This window comes from Nuphar pumila, chromosome 4 (genome assembly GCF_984573655.1).
Source record: "Nuphar pumila chromosome 4, dmNupPumi1.hap1.1, whole genome shotgun sequence".
Classification (NCBI taxonomy): Eukaryota; Viridiplantae; Streptophyta; class Magnoliopsida; order Nymphaeales; family Nymphaeaceae; genus Nuphar; species Nuphar pumila.
In genome coordinates, this window is record NC_143252.1 from 116,751,020 (window position 1) to 116,768,241 (window position 17,222).

At 38.5% G+C, this 17,222-nt stretch overlaps 1 protein-coding gene across 1 annotated transcript; it reads right to left on the bottom strand.

Moving 5' to 3' along the window:
- Window positions 1-8,315: 8,315 nt before the first annotated feature.
- Window positions 8,316-9,084, bottom strand: LOC149840753 (uncharacterized). Its single transcript, XM_090003911.1, has 3 exons — window positions 8,961-9,084; window positions 8,774-8,878; window positions 8,316-8,675 (listed from the first exon to the last, which is right to left on the bottom strand). Exons 1-3 carry the CDS (start codon window positions 9,081-9,083, stop codon window positions 8,316-8,318), a joined length of 588 nt encoding a protein of 195 aa, XP_089860037.1. The 5' UTR covers window position 9,084.
- Between the last annotated feature and the right edge of the window lie 8,138 nt (window positions 9,085-17,222).

Genomic DNA, 17,222 nt, shown 5'->3' on the forward strand with positions numbered 1-17,222 from the left:
CTTCACTTTTATCATCATGGGTAGTCAACCTTCCACCGATAATTAGGGAGTTTCCCTGATTATGTGCTTCCTTATCGCAGTTTCCACCAATATTCACCTCTCCGGAATCCAGTACCAGGCTGCCAGAAACCTTCTCAACCTCTTTAATGGTGTTCTGTCTGTTATTTGACTCTTCTACAAGGACAAAATCTCCTCGAGCATTCTGATTTCCAGTGATAATATCAGTTTCCTCTACCTCCATCTCTGCAACATCTTCATTGATCTCCGTTAGAACATCGAATTTATTCATATCTTTGTTCTCTCTTTGATTCAGCTCCTTCCTTTTCCATATTTTCTTCGTTTTCACTTGATGCCATTGATCATCATTTGTCTTTTGGTCTTTGTCCTCTATAGGGGAGGATCTAACACTTACCATTTTTGTGGTACAATAAACTGCTTACTGAAAAGAAATATATTATCGATTCATATTTGATACTTTGCTTGACCTGTGGGTTGATGTTCGTGTATGCAGGGTGTTACCATGTAGTGGATAATGGTGGAGTTGTGGTTGTTGATGGCAGTGTAGTGGATGATAAAAAGTAGTAAGTAGAGTAGTGGGTTGGTGTAATTCTTATTCTTACTCTTTAGGAACAGTGGTTTTTTGTTGCATAATAAATGAAGTAGTGGTGACATGTGATGAGTAGTGTGTGTAAGTAGTGGATGGTGACAGAGTTTCTCTCTCTCTCTCTCTCTCTCTCTCTCTATATATATATATATATATATATATATATATATATATGCAGTTTTTAAGATATATCATGTGTTGTATTTTTTTTTTTTGTGAAATACGTCTCTTTCTTTTCTCTGTCTTAAACATTTTGCAGGTTACTCTGTGAAGAACAAAAAACCAATATGACCACTTTGTCCTTTCCTATCAAAATTTCCATCTCCTTTACCCGCACAAACTTTGTTGGAACCTCAATACAAATTCTCGCACATACCACCATGTGCTACCTCCTGGTACGATCATCAATTTCTAGCAGAGATGCATTCAGAAATTTTGCCACACCTCTGAATACTGACTCATCCCAAAGCTCTATATACAAATTTGGTAACCATATCCATACTGAAACAATCTAGACGCCATTCTTGGCCAGGTTTCCATCTGTTGGTGATCGACGTTCTTCCTGTCACTTTCCAGGCTCCCTTCCTCATAATCAATCTCATATCTTCCTCTTTCTTCCCAGCAGAGAACTTGATCTCATTCATGTTGAAACACAACCTTGAAAGATTTTCAAAAATATACCTAAACTCCATCTTTTTATTCTCTTCTCCATTCGATAGACCTGCTATTAGAGTCCATGAATGCGGTTTCAATAGGTCCACATATCGATAATTTAGAATGTATAACATTTTCTGATCTTCAACCATCATCGATGAGAAAACTTCATTATGACTATCCAACTCTAAACCTTTGCTTCCAACCACTTCTGACCACGATCTTACCTTCGACCTGTTTGAGGAGCTGGATGCCTGTTTGCTTCCTCCTGGATCGCCTGACTCAGGGTGCCCATTCTGGAAGACTTCTCTCTCCCTTATTCTCACTTCTCATCCTCATTCTCCTCAATACCATAAATAAACAAGAAACTTTTTTCCAATCCAGGGTGACTTCTTTTCCCTAAAAAAAAAATCCTGGTAATTTTCTTGAATAAACCGTTAAGGGTCTTCCTAATCCTAACATCCCCATATAAAAAAACAATTTTTACAAAAAAAAAAAACTCAAAAAAGTTTATAATTCAGACTCATACCCAAAAAATTTGGTAATTTGAATCCATATTTAATTTATTTTTTATTGATAAAAGTGGGGTTAGGTAGACACCTACCAGTTATACATCCATACCATTGGGCCGTTGACTTAGTTTGAAAGAATGAAATGAGAGAAAGAGAGTGAAAAGCAAGCTCACTAAGGGCTTCATTTGTAACATCACCAAGTTGATAGTATGTCTTTATGTTCAAAACATAAAAATGTGTCTCCTTTTCCATGAGATTAAAGCTGGATGCACTCCTTGGTGGGGTAAGAGGAACAATTTTTACTTATTTAGAGAGAGAGAGAGAGAGAGAGAGAGAGAGAGACATTGGCTGATAAGGCATGCATTAGTGCTCTTGAGGGGGTGTCTGATTGCACGGACAGACATGTTCTGACCACTGGTGGCCAGCCATGAAGGTGTTTTGGATAAGTAGAGTTTCTGTCCCAAGTGTTTCACTTTTTATTTTTTGGCTTTTGTCCCAAGTGTCCTTCTGCTTCAAAGGAAGGGGTGAAACACAACAGGACACCTAAAAACTGTCCCGTTGAACGCACGGGATGCCATCTTCTAGGCGTCCTATGCATCCATTGTTTGTATTGAGCCAATGGGGCGTGGACAACAGCGACCTGCTGACACTGTTGTCCGTACAATCGAATGCACCTGGTGATCTGGGTTTCATGTCTGGTTTGAAAAATGTGGTATTGTTTTCAGTTTTTTGTCGGTGAGATCGCCCTCTTGGTGGTGGCAAGAGATACGGTTCAATGATGTCTTAACTCATAGCTTTGGGACCAATCACATGGCCCTCCTACATTCAAAAATAAAAAAGATGAGTTAAGACCAATGAATGTGATCTCTCCTTAAGGTATGTTTGATGGCACGACCCGCGCAAAAAGCACAAAATGATCATGTTTGTTAACAAACATGGGATGCCGTGGATGGCATTTTGCATGTCCGTCGCATCTATTATTCAGTGGTGTTTTAGTTCCACATACCCTTTATTACAAAAATAATAGGGATGGACAGAACAATAAAATAAAAAGGCATTGTAATGCCTATCGATGCATCGTCTCTGTCTCCCTCATGATGGGGTGAAGTTGGTCTACAACTTATTGACGAAGCAGGTTATATGCCTCCCCCCCCCCCCCCCCGAAACACACAGGTGCGTGTTCTCGGGTCTGGATGAGCACCAATATGTAAGCACGTGGGGCTCATTTCTTCGTGTGTGTCGACATCACTTAGCATCGAAGTTCGGTGTGTTTGCAAAGACTTAAGTATCATTTTTCACCATTACTGTCATAAAACGATGTTTCAAGTAAAGGACAAAAATGTTCTCCCGCCTGAAAGGGTTAAAATCATCATTGTTTTTGCCTTAAGGAATAAACTACTCTACTTTAACATGTGCTCCTCGCAATATGTCACTCTAAAAGTTCTGGATCACCCTTTGACAATGCACCATTTGCTATAACAGGAGCTCCCTTTGACGACACATCCTTTTTCATCGTCTCTTGTCGCCGGAGCACCCTTTGTCATCGTCTGCTGTCGTCGGAGCACCCTTTACCATCGTCTGCTACCGCCGGAGCACCCTTTGCCATCACCGTCGTCTATTATCGTCGGAGCACCCTTTGTTGTTGTCTGTTCATGAGAAATAGTTGAACTATCAGAAGAATCAGTATTCTGTCTATTGTTCATCATGAAACCAAGGTGCAAGCGTCGAACTGAGTAGACAAAGAAGAGCAATTTACATCAGAGATAATGGTGACAACGCCGAACTGAGTAGAGTAGCGATTTACAGTAGAAATCAGATAAGAGAGTAGTGATTTACAATAGACATCAGATAAGAGAGTAGCGATTTACAGTAAAAATCAGATAAGAAAGTAGCGATTTATAGTAAAAATCAGATCAAAGAGTAGTGATTTACAATAGAAATCGGATAAAAGAATAGTGATTTACAGTAGAAATCAGATAAGAGAGTAGCGATTTATAGTAGAAATCAAATCAGAGAGTAGCGATTTACAATAAAAATCAGACGAGAGAGTAACGATTTACAGAAGAAATCAGATCAGATAGTAGTGATTTACAGTAGAAATCAGATAAGAGACTAACGATTTATAGTAGAAATTAGATAAGAGAGTAACAATTTACAGTAAAAATCAAATAAGAGAGTAGCGATTTACAGAAAAAATCAGATTAAAGAGTAGCGATTTATAGTATAAATCAGATCAGAGAGTAGCGATTTATAGTAGAAATCATATAAAAGAGTAGCGATTTACAATAAAAATTAAATCAAAGAGTAGCGATTTACTGTAAAAATCAGATCAGAGAGTAGCGATTTATAGTAGAAATCAAATCAGAAAGTAGCGATTTATAGTACAAATCAAATTTTTACTGTAAATCACTACTCTCTTATCTGATTTCTAATGTAAATCGCTACTCTCTGATCTAATTTTTACTCTAAATCGCTACACTCTGATTTGATTTCTACTGTAAATTGCTACTCTCTTATTTGATTTCTATTATAAATCGCTATTCTCTAGTTTGATTTCTACTGTAAATCGCTATTCTCTTATCTGATTTCTATTGTAAATCGCTACTCTCTGATCTTATTTTTATTGTAAATCCCTACTCTCTGATCTGATTTCTACACAAGATAGTGTTAAGAAACGCTCAAGCAAGAAAATGAAGAAACAAGAACAATTAAACCACAAAGACGAGGGATACACAGATTTACGTATAAAAAACCTTCCCTCAAACTAGAGAGAATAAAAAAAACCACAACCGCCCAGAGAGAAATCTTATTGCTCTTTTCAACAGTTACAAGAGACAAAGAAAAGAAAGAATTTATACAAGGCAAGGGCGACAACCCTAAACCTAAATAAGTCGCGTCCAAGAAAAAGTTGTTTTGGGGGGCGCTGCCCCCCAGAGACCTCCCGCAAGGGGCGGCCCCCCTAGACCCCCCCCCCCCCCCCCCCGCCTGCTAACCACGCAGCAGGACCCGCACTGGGACCCCCCCCCCCCTTTTCTAAGGGAAAAACTATGAATAAGGCTCCACAACTCATCAGGCAGGAGCGAGAAGGCGACCATGTATTGTAACACAAGCTAAAAACAAAGGCGGGACATGCAAATCTATTAACGAGGAGCGGGATGACATTTTTGTCCAATGCATATATATCTTACGGGAAGACATTTTCGTCAAAAGCATATCTACCTTTTTTATATGTTATTTTATTATAAAGTCATCATGGACAACATTGGCATATGAATTATCGTGGGTCCCAAGATATTCTTTCATACACACCGGAACACGTAAATTTGTGTTTCGGGGAGAACACACAACACCCTCTCACTTGTTGAGGGCAGCAACGATTTAAAGAGGGAGAGGTCCTCATCGAGGGCGGCAACGAGGGGCTGGTGGAGCTTCTTGTAGTCTTCGTTGAGGGTGTACTCAGAACGAGAGCGAGCAACAAAAGCCCCCATCCACCTTTTATGTGCTCCTCATCCACAACAATGGCCTCCTCCTTCAGCATCCCCACCATCCAATCTTCCCCAACAAAACCACACCATCCATCTCCATCACCCACATTCTTGAGTTCATCTTCCCTCACATTCTCTCAATCCTCCAAAACCAAACCTCCCCACCTGAACTCCACCCCACTATTCCCGTTCTCTCTCCCTCATTTTGAAAACGAGTTCTTAAACACAAAACTTGTAATCTTTTATGCAACCGTTCTGGGTTGCTGTCAGTGGTGGACGTCATCGCCGCAACCTTTCCCTTTTGGCCTTCCACTACATAGAGAGAGATTAGGGCAAATACACATTAGGTTTTCATATGCAAGGGTTTTCTCATATTAGAGGTTTTTGTTTGATTTTCATAGATTAGGGTTTTGTTTGATTTTATTGATTAGGGTTCTCTTCTTGATTAGGGTTTCTTCTTCTTCATTCTTCCCCCATCAAAGGACATTTGTTGAAATTGGAACAAAAAGAACAGAACAAACAGAACCAATGTTTTGTTCCATTCTTTTTGTTCATTTTGTCCAACCCTAGATAAGCGATCAAACAGAACCTAAAGGTTTCAGCCAGACAAAACCTGCTGAAGGACATAGCAGTTCCCGCAGTGGATTGTCTCCTATTTGATAGCTTATGGATCTAAGGATAAAACCGTCCCCGCTGGGCTGTTTTGTCCCCAGATTTTAGTATGCAAGAGTTAGACCGACCAGGGCATGACTCATGCATCTGGACAAAATGGCTTTTGTCTAGGACGTCCAATGCGTCCTAACACTACAACAAAGCAGTAGATTAGCGACGACCACCTTCCGTCGCTAATCCGTCGCTAACCATGTTAGCGACGGATTAGCGACAACGCGGCGACAGTATGCTTACGTCGCGAATATTTCGACGCTAACTGGCGACGGAATAATTCCGTCGCCAAGTACGTCGCTAATTGCGACGGAATAACGAGCGCTATATTCCGTCGCCAATCCGCCGGTACTAAACGGCGACCACGGCGTGGCGACGGATTTAATTCCGTCGCTAAGCCGTCGCTAGATTAATATGAATAGCGACGGAATCATCCGTCGCTAATCCGTCGCAAAAACGAAAAAAAATCAAAAAAATTTTATTTAAAAATTAATTACGGAGAACTGTACAATTTATATTTCCTGTACAATTTATATTTCCTGTAAATAAAAAACAAACCACACAAAAAAATTCATATAACAAGTATCTATAATAATTAATCGTTCCACCTTAAAACTAAGAAGTTTAATTATTTACAATTCAACAATTACAATTAAGAAAAATAAAAAAAATAGAACTTCTTCAACAAAGTCCTCTAATCATCGCCAAGATTTTGTGCGTCTTCTTGTTCATTGTCTTTATCTGTCCCTTCAGCTCCACTACCCTGATTATCGCTAGCAGCCTACACAAGAAAAGAACAGTCAGTATTGATAAACAAAATATAATGAAATAAATTACACACTATATGTGATTCTATCATATGCTCATGTGTGATCTAAGGCAATAAAAAAACTCTATATGTGATTCTATCATGCTCATATGTGTGCTAAGGCAGTCAAAAAATTGAATATGTGATTATAGCATGTTCATATGTGTTCTAAGGCATCTAAAAAAACTCTATATGTGATTCTACCATGCTCAGATGTGCTTTAAGGCAGGCAAAAAACTATATATGTGATTCGATCATGCTCGTATGTGTGCTAAGGCAGTAAAAAAATTGAATATGTGAATATAGCATGCTCATATGTGCTCTAAGGCAGGCAAAGCCAAAAATTTTATATGTGATTCTATCATAAATGATATATAACATGTTCATATGTGTTCTAAGGCAGTTAAAAAACTCTATATGTTATTATAACATGCTCATATGTGTGCTAAGGCAGTCAAAAAACAGAATATGTGATTATAATATGCTCATATGTGTTCTTAGGCAGTCAAAAAACTGAATATGTGATTATAGCATGCTCATATGTGTTCTAATGCAATCAAAAAAACTTTATATGTGATTCTATCATGCTCATATGTGCTCTAAGACAGACAAAAAGTTAAATATATATATGTGATTCTATCATGCTCATATGTGTGCTAAGGCAGTCAAAAAATTGAATATGTGATTATAGCATGTTCATATGTGTTCTAAGGCATATAAAAAAACTCTATATGTGATTCTACCATGCTCAGATGTGCTTTAAGGCAGGCAAAAAACTATATATGTGATTCGATCATGCTCGTATGTGTGCTAAGGCAGTAAAAAAATTGAATATGTGAATATAGCATGCTCATATGTGCTCTAAGGCAGGCAAAGCCAAAAATTTTATATGTGATTCTATCATAAATGATATATAACATGTTCATATGTGTTCTAAGGCAGTTAAAAAACTCTATATGTTATTATAGCATGCTCATATGTGTGCTAAGGCAGTCAAAAAACAGAATATGTGATTATAATATGCTCATATGTGTTCTTAGGCAGTCAAAAAACTGAATATGTGATTATAGCATGCTCATATGTGTTCTAATGCAATCAAAAAAACTTTATATGTGATTCTATCATGCTCATATGTGCTCTAAGACAGATAAAAAGTTAAATATATATATATATGTGATTCTATCATGCTCATATGTGTGCTAAGGCAGTCAAAAAATTGAATATGTGATTATAGCATGTTCATATGTGTTCTAAGGCATATAAAAAAACTCTATATGTGATTCTACCATGCTCAGATGTGCTTTAAGGCAGGCAAAAAACTATATATGTGATTCGATCATGCTCGTATGTGTGCTAAGGCAGTAAAAAAATTGAATATGTGAATATAGCATGCTCATATGTGCTCTAAGGCAGGCAAAGCAACTTTATATGTGATTCTATCATGCTCATATGTGTGCTAAGGCAGTAAAAAAATTGAATATGTGATTATAGCATGTTCATATGTGTTCTAAGGCATCTAGAAAAACTCTATATGTGATTCTACCATGCTCAGATGTGCTTTAAGATAGTCAAAAAAACTATATATGTGATTATACCTGAGAGGGACCTGGAATCGAAGATCCCCTATCCTGAACAGCGGCCTTGATCTCATTTCGGAGAAAGGGGGCGACGGTGTATTGGAAGTAGTTATTCAGTGATTCATTAATGATCTCGCGTACATCATCACCGAAAAGAATAGTCGGCTGCTTGGAGCTTATGTCGGCGCAAGAAGTTGGTGAGCCGTAACTGGAAGAACCAATAACTGGTGAAGTGTTCATATTACTCCCAAACCCGAACACGCGACCTTTTTTGGGTTCACCTGCTGCAGTCACCCATGCTGTAGGATCAAATGATGGATGCTGAGTAGCGTCTTCACCATATCGCTCTACCATTTGTTGCTCATATGCCTCCTACAAAATAATGTTTAAAGTATTCATTAATAATTAATGATAACATTATGATGACTTGCATATATATTGCAATGATTATTAATAGAATTAATACATACCGTTGTCGTTCTCGCCTTCTCTGATACGAAGACTCCCGTGGTCTTCCGTTTATGTGTTTCTACAAACACATCCTTATATGGTACACTGCCTCCTTTTTCTGCTTCCTGCGAAGTTAAATGATAAAAGATTTAGTACACAAATTTGCAACTATACTTATAAAATTAATATTATATATTGATGAGTTACCATTTTCTTTAGGTGGCTCCCAAATGTCTTAGATCCACCTGTGTGTAGATGGGCTTCAGACATCTTCGATCGATTTTGTGAAGCCTTCGCAGAGCGATTTTTAAATGCATCTCCCGCCCACATATCGCACATTTCATCCCAGTAATCTCTCCTGATAGTAATAGGACCATGGCCCTTCCACAATAATGGATCATCTACTACGCCAGATGCTTTTTTTGCTGCAGTCTTCATAGTGTGCAGCATGTCTGCAAATCGATTGGCAGCCACCTTCTGCCACACCTTCCTTGCATCATTTTCTTCCACCGTAGTTGCAAAGCGATTCGAAGCCTACAAATATTTTCAGAAAGTTAGTAGACATTGCTTAAATAAATTAAATATGAAACACATTAACTATGAGGAACAACTGTATACCATGAATGAGGACCACAATCTGTCTAATACCTCCTTTGGGTACTCTTTCCATTGAGCAACTGGTCCTGGTAGATGTTGAAGAAGTGAATTCCTAATCTCCCGTACTACTTCTTGTGGCTCAAACCTCGTGCTGCACATGAATTGTTACACAGTAAATATCAATATAAAATATTTAAAAGATATGCAATAATTGAAAACAAAATACTTACGGTCGATTATCGATATACACTATTCGAATGAGTCTTCTTGTGCCAGCCTGTGAAGACCCTGTTTCCTGTGTTGGCTGTTGACTTGTGCGATCAACTGGTGTAGGTGGGTCGTGTACAGGCGCAACATCATCTGTAAAAAAATACACACCAAGTTCTCAGAATGTGCATTTGAACTAATCAAGCATCTAATTAGTTATATGATATACCTATCACAGGAGCCTGTGAAGATGAAGGTTGAGCATGACTACTACTGGATGAGCGACCACTATAACCTCCACGAACCATATTCTAACAAATAACATATGTCATACAATACATTCAAATAATTCACATCAAGTATTACAATGCATTCAAGTCATTCACATCAAGCATTGCAATGCATTCAAATAATTCAAATCATTGACAACAAGTATTGCACTAATTCAAATCATTCGTTAATTGCATAAATTATAATACATTCAGATAATTGAAATCATTCACATCAAGTATTACAATGCATTCGAATCATTCGTATCAAGTATTACAATACATTGAAATAAAATTTTTAATCATTCACACCAAGTATTGCAATACAACTCACATCAAGTATTACAATGCATTTAAATAGAGGTTTCTAGTATAAGATTTTGCTCACTAGCTTGAGAATTCTTCCTCGTCACTAGTTTGACTTTCTTCTTCTTCTTCTTCTTCTTCTTCTTCTTCTTCTTCTTCTTCATTGTTTGCCCATCCACTTGGTACATCATTTGGATCACATTCCTCTATGAATGTTTCATCAGCCAATGGAGATATGACATGCATATCATGCGCAACATCGTGACCATAAGCGAAGTCACAGACATCATCTGATTGATAGTAATCACTGTCTTCAGCTAACTCATCTTCTTGTAACTGATCATACTCGGGGTATAGTTTGGATTTCACCTTGCAAACTGCCCACCATTCATTTCTATCTGACTTTTTTATACTCGGATATGAAGTATAATAAACTTGTTGAGCTTGCGAGGCTAATATGAATGGTTCATATGTTCCAAACCTGGATTTATGATTCACCTCCACAATGCCTGAAGCTTTGTCGAGTCTTGTTGCAGTTGGATCAAACCAATGACACTTGAATACCGTAACCCTGTTATTCATGCCTAAGTAAGTCAACTCCATTATTTCCTCTATAACACCGTAGTAATCATGTTCATTTTCACCGTAGCTGCTACCCTTGACACACACGCCACTATTTATCGTTGATTTGTTTATACCGTAGTCTTTTGTATGGAATCGATAACCATTTACGATATACCCGTTGTAGCATTGCACAACTTTGGTCGGACCATTTTCTAAATCACATATTCCTTGATCTTTAACATCACCATGGCGAACCTACGCACAGACATAAACAATTATTGTGATCACGATCAATTAAGTAACTTAGTGTTGTTTATAAGTACAAAATTTATGTTAGCTTCTTTACCAACTGTTTCAACCACTCCACAAACTTAGTTTCACGTTCTTTTTGTACTTCTGCATTAGTGAGATGTGAAACTTTGCTTTGCAACTCCAGATCAAATCGTCTGCAAACCACAAATACTTATATTACCGAGCCATGTATCCACATATAGAACATAAAAGGATTTATAATTGAGTTGCATATACATATACTTACTCGATGTATGGGTCGATCGCTGAACAATTAAAAAGAATATAGATGTGTGCTGCATCTTGCTCTCGATCTGTCAATAGCCTTGATCGGCAACTACCAAATGCATGCCCAAGTCGTTGAAATATTGACAGCTTGTCAGCTACAGTTACTTGTTCTCCATCATCGTTACGGGGCGGGCATGTGTAACGTGTTGAAATATGAGGTTCGAAGTACATAGATGAGAAATTTGAGATCTCTTCTAAAGTGTACGCCTCACAAATAGAGCCTTCTACTCTTGCTTTATTACGAACCTTTTTTTTTAGGTCGAACATGCATCTGACAAGAATATACATTTCAAATTTTAAATATCTGTCATTAAAGAGACAAATATAAAAAAACATATACCTTTCAAATGGGTACATCCATCGATATTGCACAGGGCCACCAACCCTTAGTTCATATGGCAAATGTATGATCAAATGTTCCATAACATCGAAAAATGCTGGCGTAAATATCTTTTCTAACAGACAAACAGTGGTGATGACAGAGTCCTCGAGATTCTTTACATCTGATACAATGACCTCCGATGCGCACAATGTTCTGAAAAATCCGCTCAACTCAGACAATACCCCCCATATAGGTTTGTCTAACATATCATGGAATGCTAGGGGTATCAATCGTTGCATAAAGATATGACAATCATGGCTCTTCAACCCATATAACTGTCCATCGTCAATCTTCACAGCCCGAGCAATGTTAGAGACATATCCATCTGGAAATCTCAGTTGTCTCAACCATTGACATACATGTTTTATTTGATCAGGTCCGAGCACGTACTTCGCCTTTGGTTTCAGTACTTTGCCATTATACTCTTTGAGTTCCAATTCTGGTCTTTTACATATTAATTTTAAATCCATACGGGCCTTCGGATTATCCTTCGTTTTTCCTTTAATATTCATTACTGTATTGAACACATTATCAAACACATTTTTCTCTACATGCATCACATCCAAATTATGTCGTATCAATAGGGTCGGCCAATACGGTAGTTCCCAAAAAATAGATTTTTTCGTCCAATTGTGTTCCTTCCCAAATCCACGGAAGGGTGTAGGACTGCGGGCATCTGTTAATACATCTGGAAAGTATCGCAATCTTCTTAAAATCTCTATGCCAGACAATCTTGAGGATGGACCTTCCATTTCAGTTGTGCCTGCTGTAAATGCATTCTTTTGACGTCGGAACGGATGATCGCTGGGTAGAAATCGACGATGGCAATCAAACCAGCAAGGCTTCCTTCCATGCCTCAATCTAAAAGCTTTAGAATCCTCCATGCAGTACGGACAAGCCAACCTCCCATGTGTGCTCCAACCAGATAACATACCATATGCAGGGAAGTCACTGATTGTCCATAAAACAGCGACCTTCATGTTGAAATTTTGTTTTTTGTGGGCATCATACGTGGTAACACCGTCATCCCACAGTACTTTTAATTCATCAATCAATGGCCTTAGATATACATCAAGATTTTGGCCAGGTGAGATCGGACCAGGGATCAACAGAGACAAGAAAAGATTTGGACGTTTCATACACAAGCTTGGTGGAAGGTTGTATGGAGTTACAAATACTGGCCAGCATGAGTATGGAGTTGATCTACCCCCAAATGGATTAAATCCATCTGTACATAGACCGAGTCTAACATTTCGCACTTCCATTGCGAAGTTCTGATGAGTACGATCAAAGTGCTTCCAAGCTTCAACGTCAACAGGATGCGTGATCTTGTTTTCATCGTGTCGAACTTTATTTGCATGCCATCTCATGTGTTTAGCTGTCTTTGAAGACATATACAATCGCTGCAATCTAGGAGTGATAGGAAAGTAGCGGAGCGACTTGTATGAAACTTCCTTTGATCTCGTGCTACCATTGCCTCTTGTCTTTGGCTTGAACCGAGGATGCCCACATGACGGGCATGATATGTCGTTTTCCTGCTCCTTGAAATACAACATGCAGTGATTTGGACAAGCATCAATCTTTTTGTAACCCATACCTAGAGCGTTGACCATAACTTTCGCACGATAGAAATTTTGTGGCAATTTCTCATCTTTAGGCAACATACTCTTCACAATCATGCACAAACGGTCAAAACATGATTGACTCAAATTATACTCGGACTTCAAATTCATTAGTTGAAGAACTGCAGACAAGATAGTGTGACTCTCACAACCGTTCCAAAGTGGCTCATCAGCATCTTTAAGTAAATCATAAAATCTACTAGCTGCATCGTTTGGTGATTCTTCATCTACGCCAGTTCTTACATCACTAGAACTCATAGCAGAACCCAGTTCTGTTCCTGCAGCATCAAATATCAAATTCGTATATGGATTATCGTGCACCACATTCACCCGTGCATCAAAATCGTTTCTAAATTCTTCTCCATGAAATGCCCAGTTCTGATAATCACTCACAAAACCCTTCCTGTATAGGTGATGTCTAACGCCATGAGGTTCTACAAATCGATTATTCTTACAAATCTTGCAGGGACACCTAATCCGACCTGTGGGATCTACCGTACTGACACTCGCCGTTGCAAATTCAATAAAACTATCGACACCATCCATATATTCATGCGATAACTCATTGTCCACTATCCTACGGTACATCCATTCACGGTTTGCAGTCATTCTGTCGTATGATGTTACGAATAGTATCCTAACGAATTAAGAAAAAAAGAATCAGAATGCGACGATGAAGAAAATATCAAATTTATCATGCAATATACTATGTCAAACAATAACAAGAATTTTGATGCATGCATTGATAACTTAATATTTTCATGTGCAAACTATTAATGACATGATACAATCATTTGAAACATGCTTTTATTATAAAATTTCACATGGAAGTCAAAATCAAATTGAAAGTAACTACATGCAAACATTGATACAATTACATCAAACATTGCAATACATCATAATCATTCATATCAAATAAATGGCAAACATGTACCTGCAGCAAACACACTTCAATATCTCACTAACTACTACCATGCTTAGCATGGACTCCGTACTCCAAAAATAAGAACACTTCCATATTTCTACATTAAAATCATGCTCAGCATGATCTCCGAACTCCAACAAAGCAGTCCTAGATATCAACAACTAAGTGAGTGTGTGAACAATAAAGTGCTGCATTCAATAAATTAAATAACATGTGATACGTTTGCATCACTTACTCACCACGGGTATTTACCCGATTTGCATTGTTTTTGTCATTTACTTACCACAGGTAGCCGAGCACGAGTTGGTTCCGTTGAAAAATCTGCACAAAAACAAAACAAATTAAGTAACAAACTAACTAATCATGAAACAAGATGAAACACTAACTAAAAAAATTAAAACAAATTAAAACAACTCTAACTAATTGAAAGAAGAGAAAAGAAAAATAGTATATATGTTAAGCCAAATCTAACTAGAAGATGCTAATTTAACAAACCAGCTATAACATGTTGAACCAGTCGACTAACATAAAGTCATAGACAATTTCTAATCTGAACTACTTAGCAAAGGAATAGTAAATCAATCAATTAGTTTACTAGAAAAGATGTGAACTCCGTTTAACCACCACTATCATAAAGAATTCAAATAGCCCTAATCTAACTAACTGATTGTGAGAACATTAAATACCAATCTATCTAAGAAAAATATAATTATAAAAGACTAATAGATTGAAATACTCTAACTAACCAGATTTCAAGAAAACAAATTGAAGTAAAACTAACTACCAGTAGACATTAACAAACTAACAAATTGAACAACATGGACAACTTGTATATATACATTACAAAAAAAATTTCAACTTAAAATCCATATGGACAACATATATGCAAACTACACTTAAAACCATATGGACATCTTATATACACATATTACAAATTTTTTTTCAAGCTAATCACATGGACAACATAGGGATCACATAATAACTTTTTTTTTTTTTAAAAAGAGATCACATGGGCAGCATAGGTATCCATAACAAAAATTCTTTTCAAAACAGATCACATAGGCAACGTAGGTATCTCATAACAATTTTTTTTTCTAAAAACAAACACATAGGCAACATAGTATTCCTACTAAAGATTTTTTTTTCAAACTGATTTACATAGGCAGCATATGCATTAAAAAACAGATTTTTTTGAAATCAATTCACATAGACAGCATAATATATCTCATAACAGATTGTTTTTTTCAAAAGCAATACACATCGGCAGCATGTTATTCCTACTACAGATTTTATTTTTCAAACGATTCATATAGGCAGCATAGGCATTCAAAAACAGAATTTTTTTTTGACAAGTCACTTAGGCAGCATAACGCAGGGGGTCGACCCCCCCTGCCGGAAAGCACGGCAGGGGGTTAAACCCCCTGCCTTTCCGGCAGGGAAGGGGGTTAAACCCCCTGCCGGAAAGGCAGTTCCGGCATGGGGGGTTGACCCCCTGCCGTGCCTTTCCGGCAGGGGGGTGCGTTTCCGGCAGGGGGTCGACCCCCCATGCCTTTCCGACAGGGGGTCGACCCCCCTTGCCGGAAACGCAGGGGGTCGACCCCCCTGCCGGAAAGCACGGCAGGGGGTTAAACCCCCTCCGTTTCCGGCAGGGAAGGGGCGTACCCCCTGCGTTTAGAAGAAGAAGAAGAAGAAGAAGAAGAAGAAAAAGAAGAAGAAGAAGAAGAAGAAGAAGAAGAAGAAGAATATTACCTGCGCTTCGCCGGACGGTGGCGGGAGGTTGACGGGGAGCGGCAGCTGGCGAGCGCCGGCTGGCGAGCGGTGGACGGGGAGCGGCGGCTGGCGAGCGGCGGTGGCCGGACGGTGGCGAGAGCCGACGGGCGGCGGGAGGGAGCAATACAGCGAAACAGGGAAAAGAGAAAGAGGGATGGGATTAGGGATTTACGCGACATTTAGCGACGGCTTAGCGACGGAAAAATTCCGTCGCTAAGCCGTCGTGAAACCCAAATACCAAAAAAGCGACGGAATATATTCTGTCGCTAAGCCGTCGCTAATTAGCGACGGATTAGCGACGACAGAGTTCCCTCTCTAAATCCGTCGCTAAAATGGTGTTCTTGTAATCAAAAGTAGCGACAAAAACATGCAATCGCTAATCCGTCGCTAAGTAGCGACAGATTAGCGATAAAAGTCGTTTCTTCGCTAATCCGTCGCAAATTAGCGACAGATTCTATCTCTAGCTAATCTGTCGCTAAGTAGCGACGGGAAAAATCCGTCGCTAATTTCCGTCGCTAATTAACAATTTTCTTGTAGTGTAATAGGTACCAGATATCCGAGATGAACATGGAAGAACCAAATGGAACATTCATCCTCAGCGTCATCATTATCTTCATACCAATTGATGAAGTTTTGATCAAATCAAACTCACATATGTGTTAGTGGAGATCGACATTTTAATAGACAAAATCCTACTTGTCTGCAGAATTTTTTGGCAAAAATTTGTGATTTAAAAAATCACAAATTTTCATTGAAAAAATAAGTGACAAGCATGTTGAATCCATCTACAAGGTCAGATTTGACCAAAACAACTTGTATCATAAGATTTAATGGGGGTATCAAATGGGAGATGACATAGAGGATGAGTGAAACCAAACTGTGAAAGAACCACCAAATCTTTCAAGCTCTAAACAGATCACAGCCATCCATTTTCAAACCATAGATGCCATTCACTTAGAAAGGGGATGGCATGAGAACGGCTCATGGTCGGGGACCATCCAGGTGAGGACCTTTCATTTTGAGGGTTTTATGAGTGTCGATCTCATTGATGAGCCACATCCAAGGAGCCCTTAACCCTTATTTTGTCCCTTCTAAATTGTTAGAAAACCAACAATATTTAAGGGCAAGTTTGTTTCGTGTAACTTTCATGGGAAATTGCAGAACTTGACATCCCTTTCCCTTCCTTTCCTATCTTGAGTGAAACAAACATCAAATTATCATGGTAAGAAAGTGCCATGCCAGCGTAAA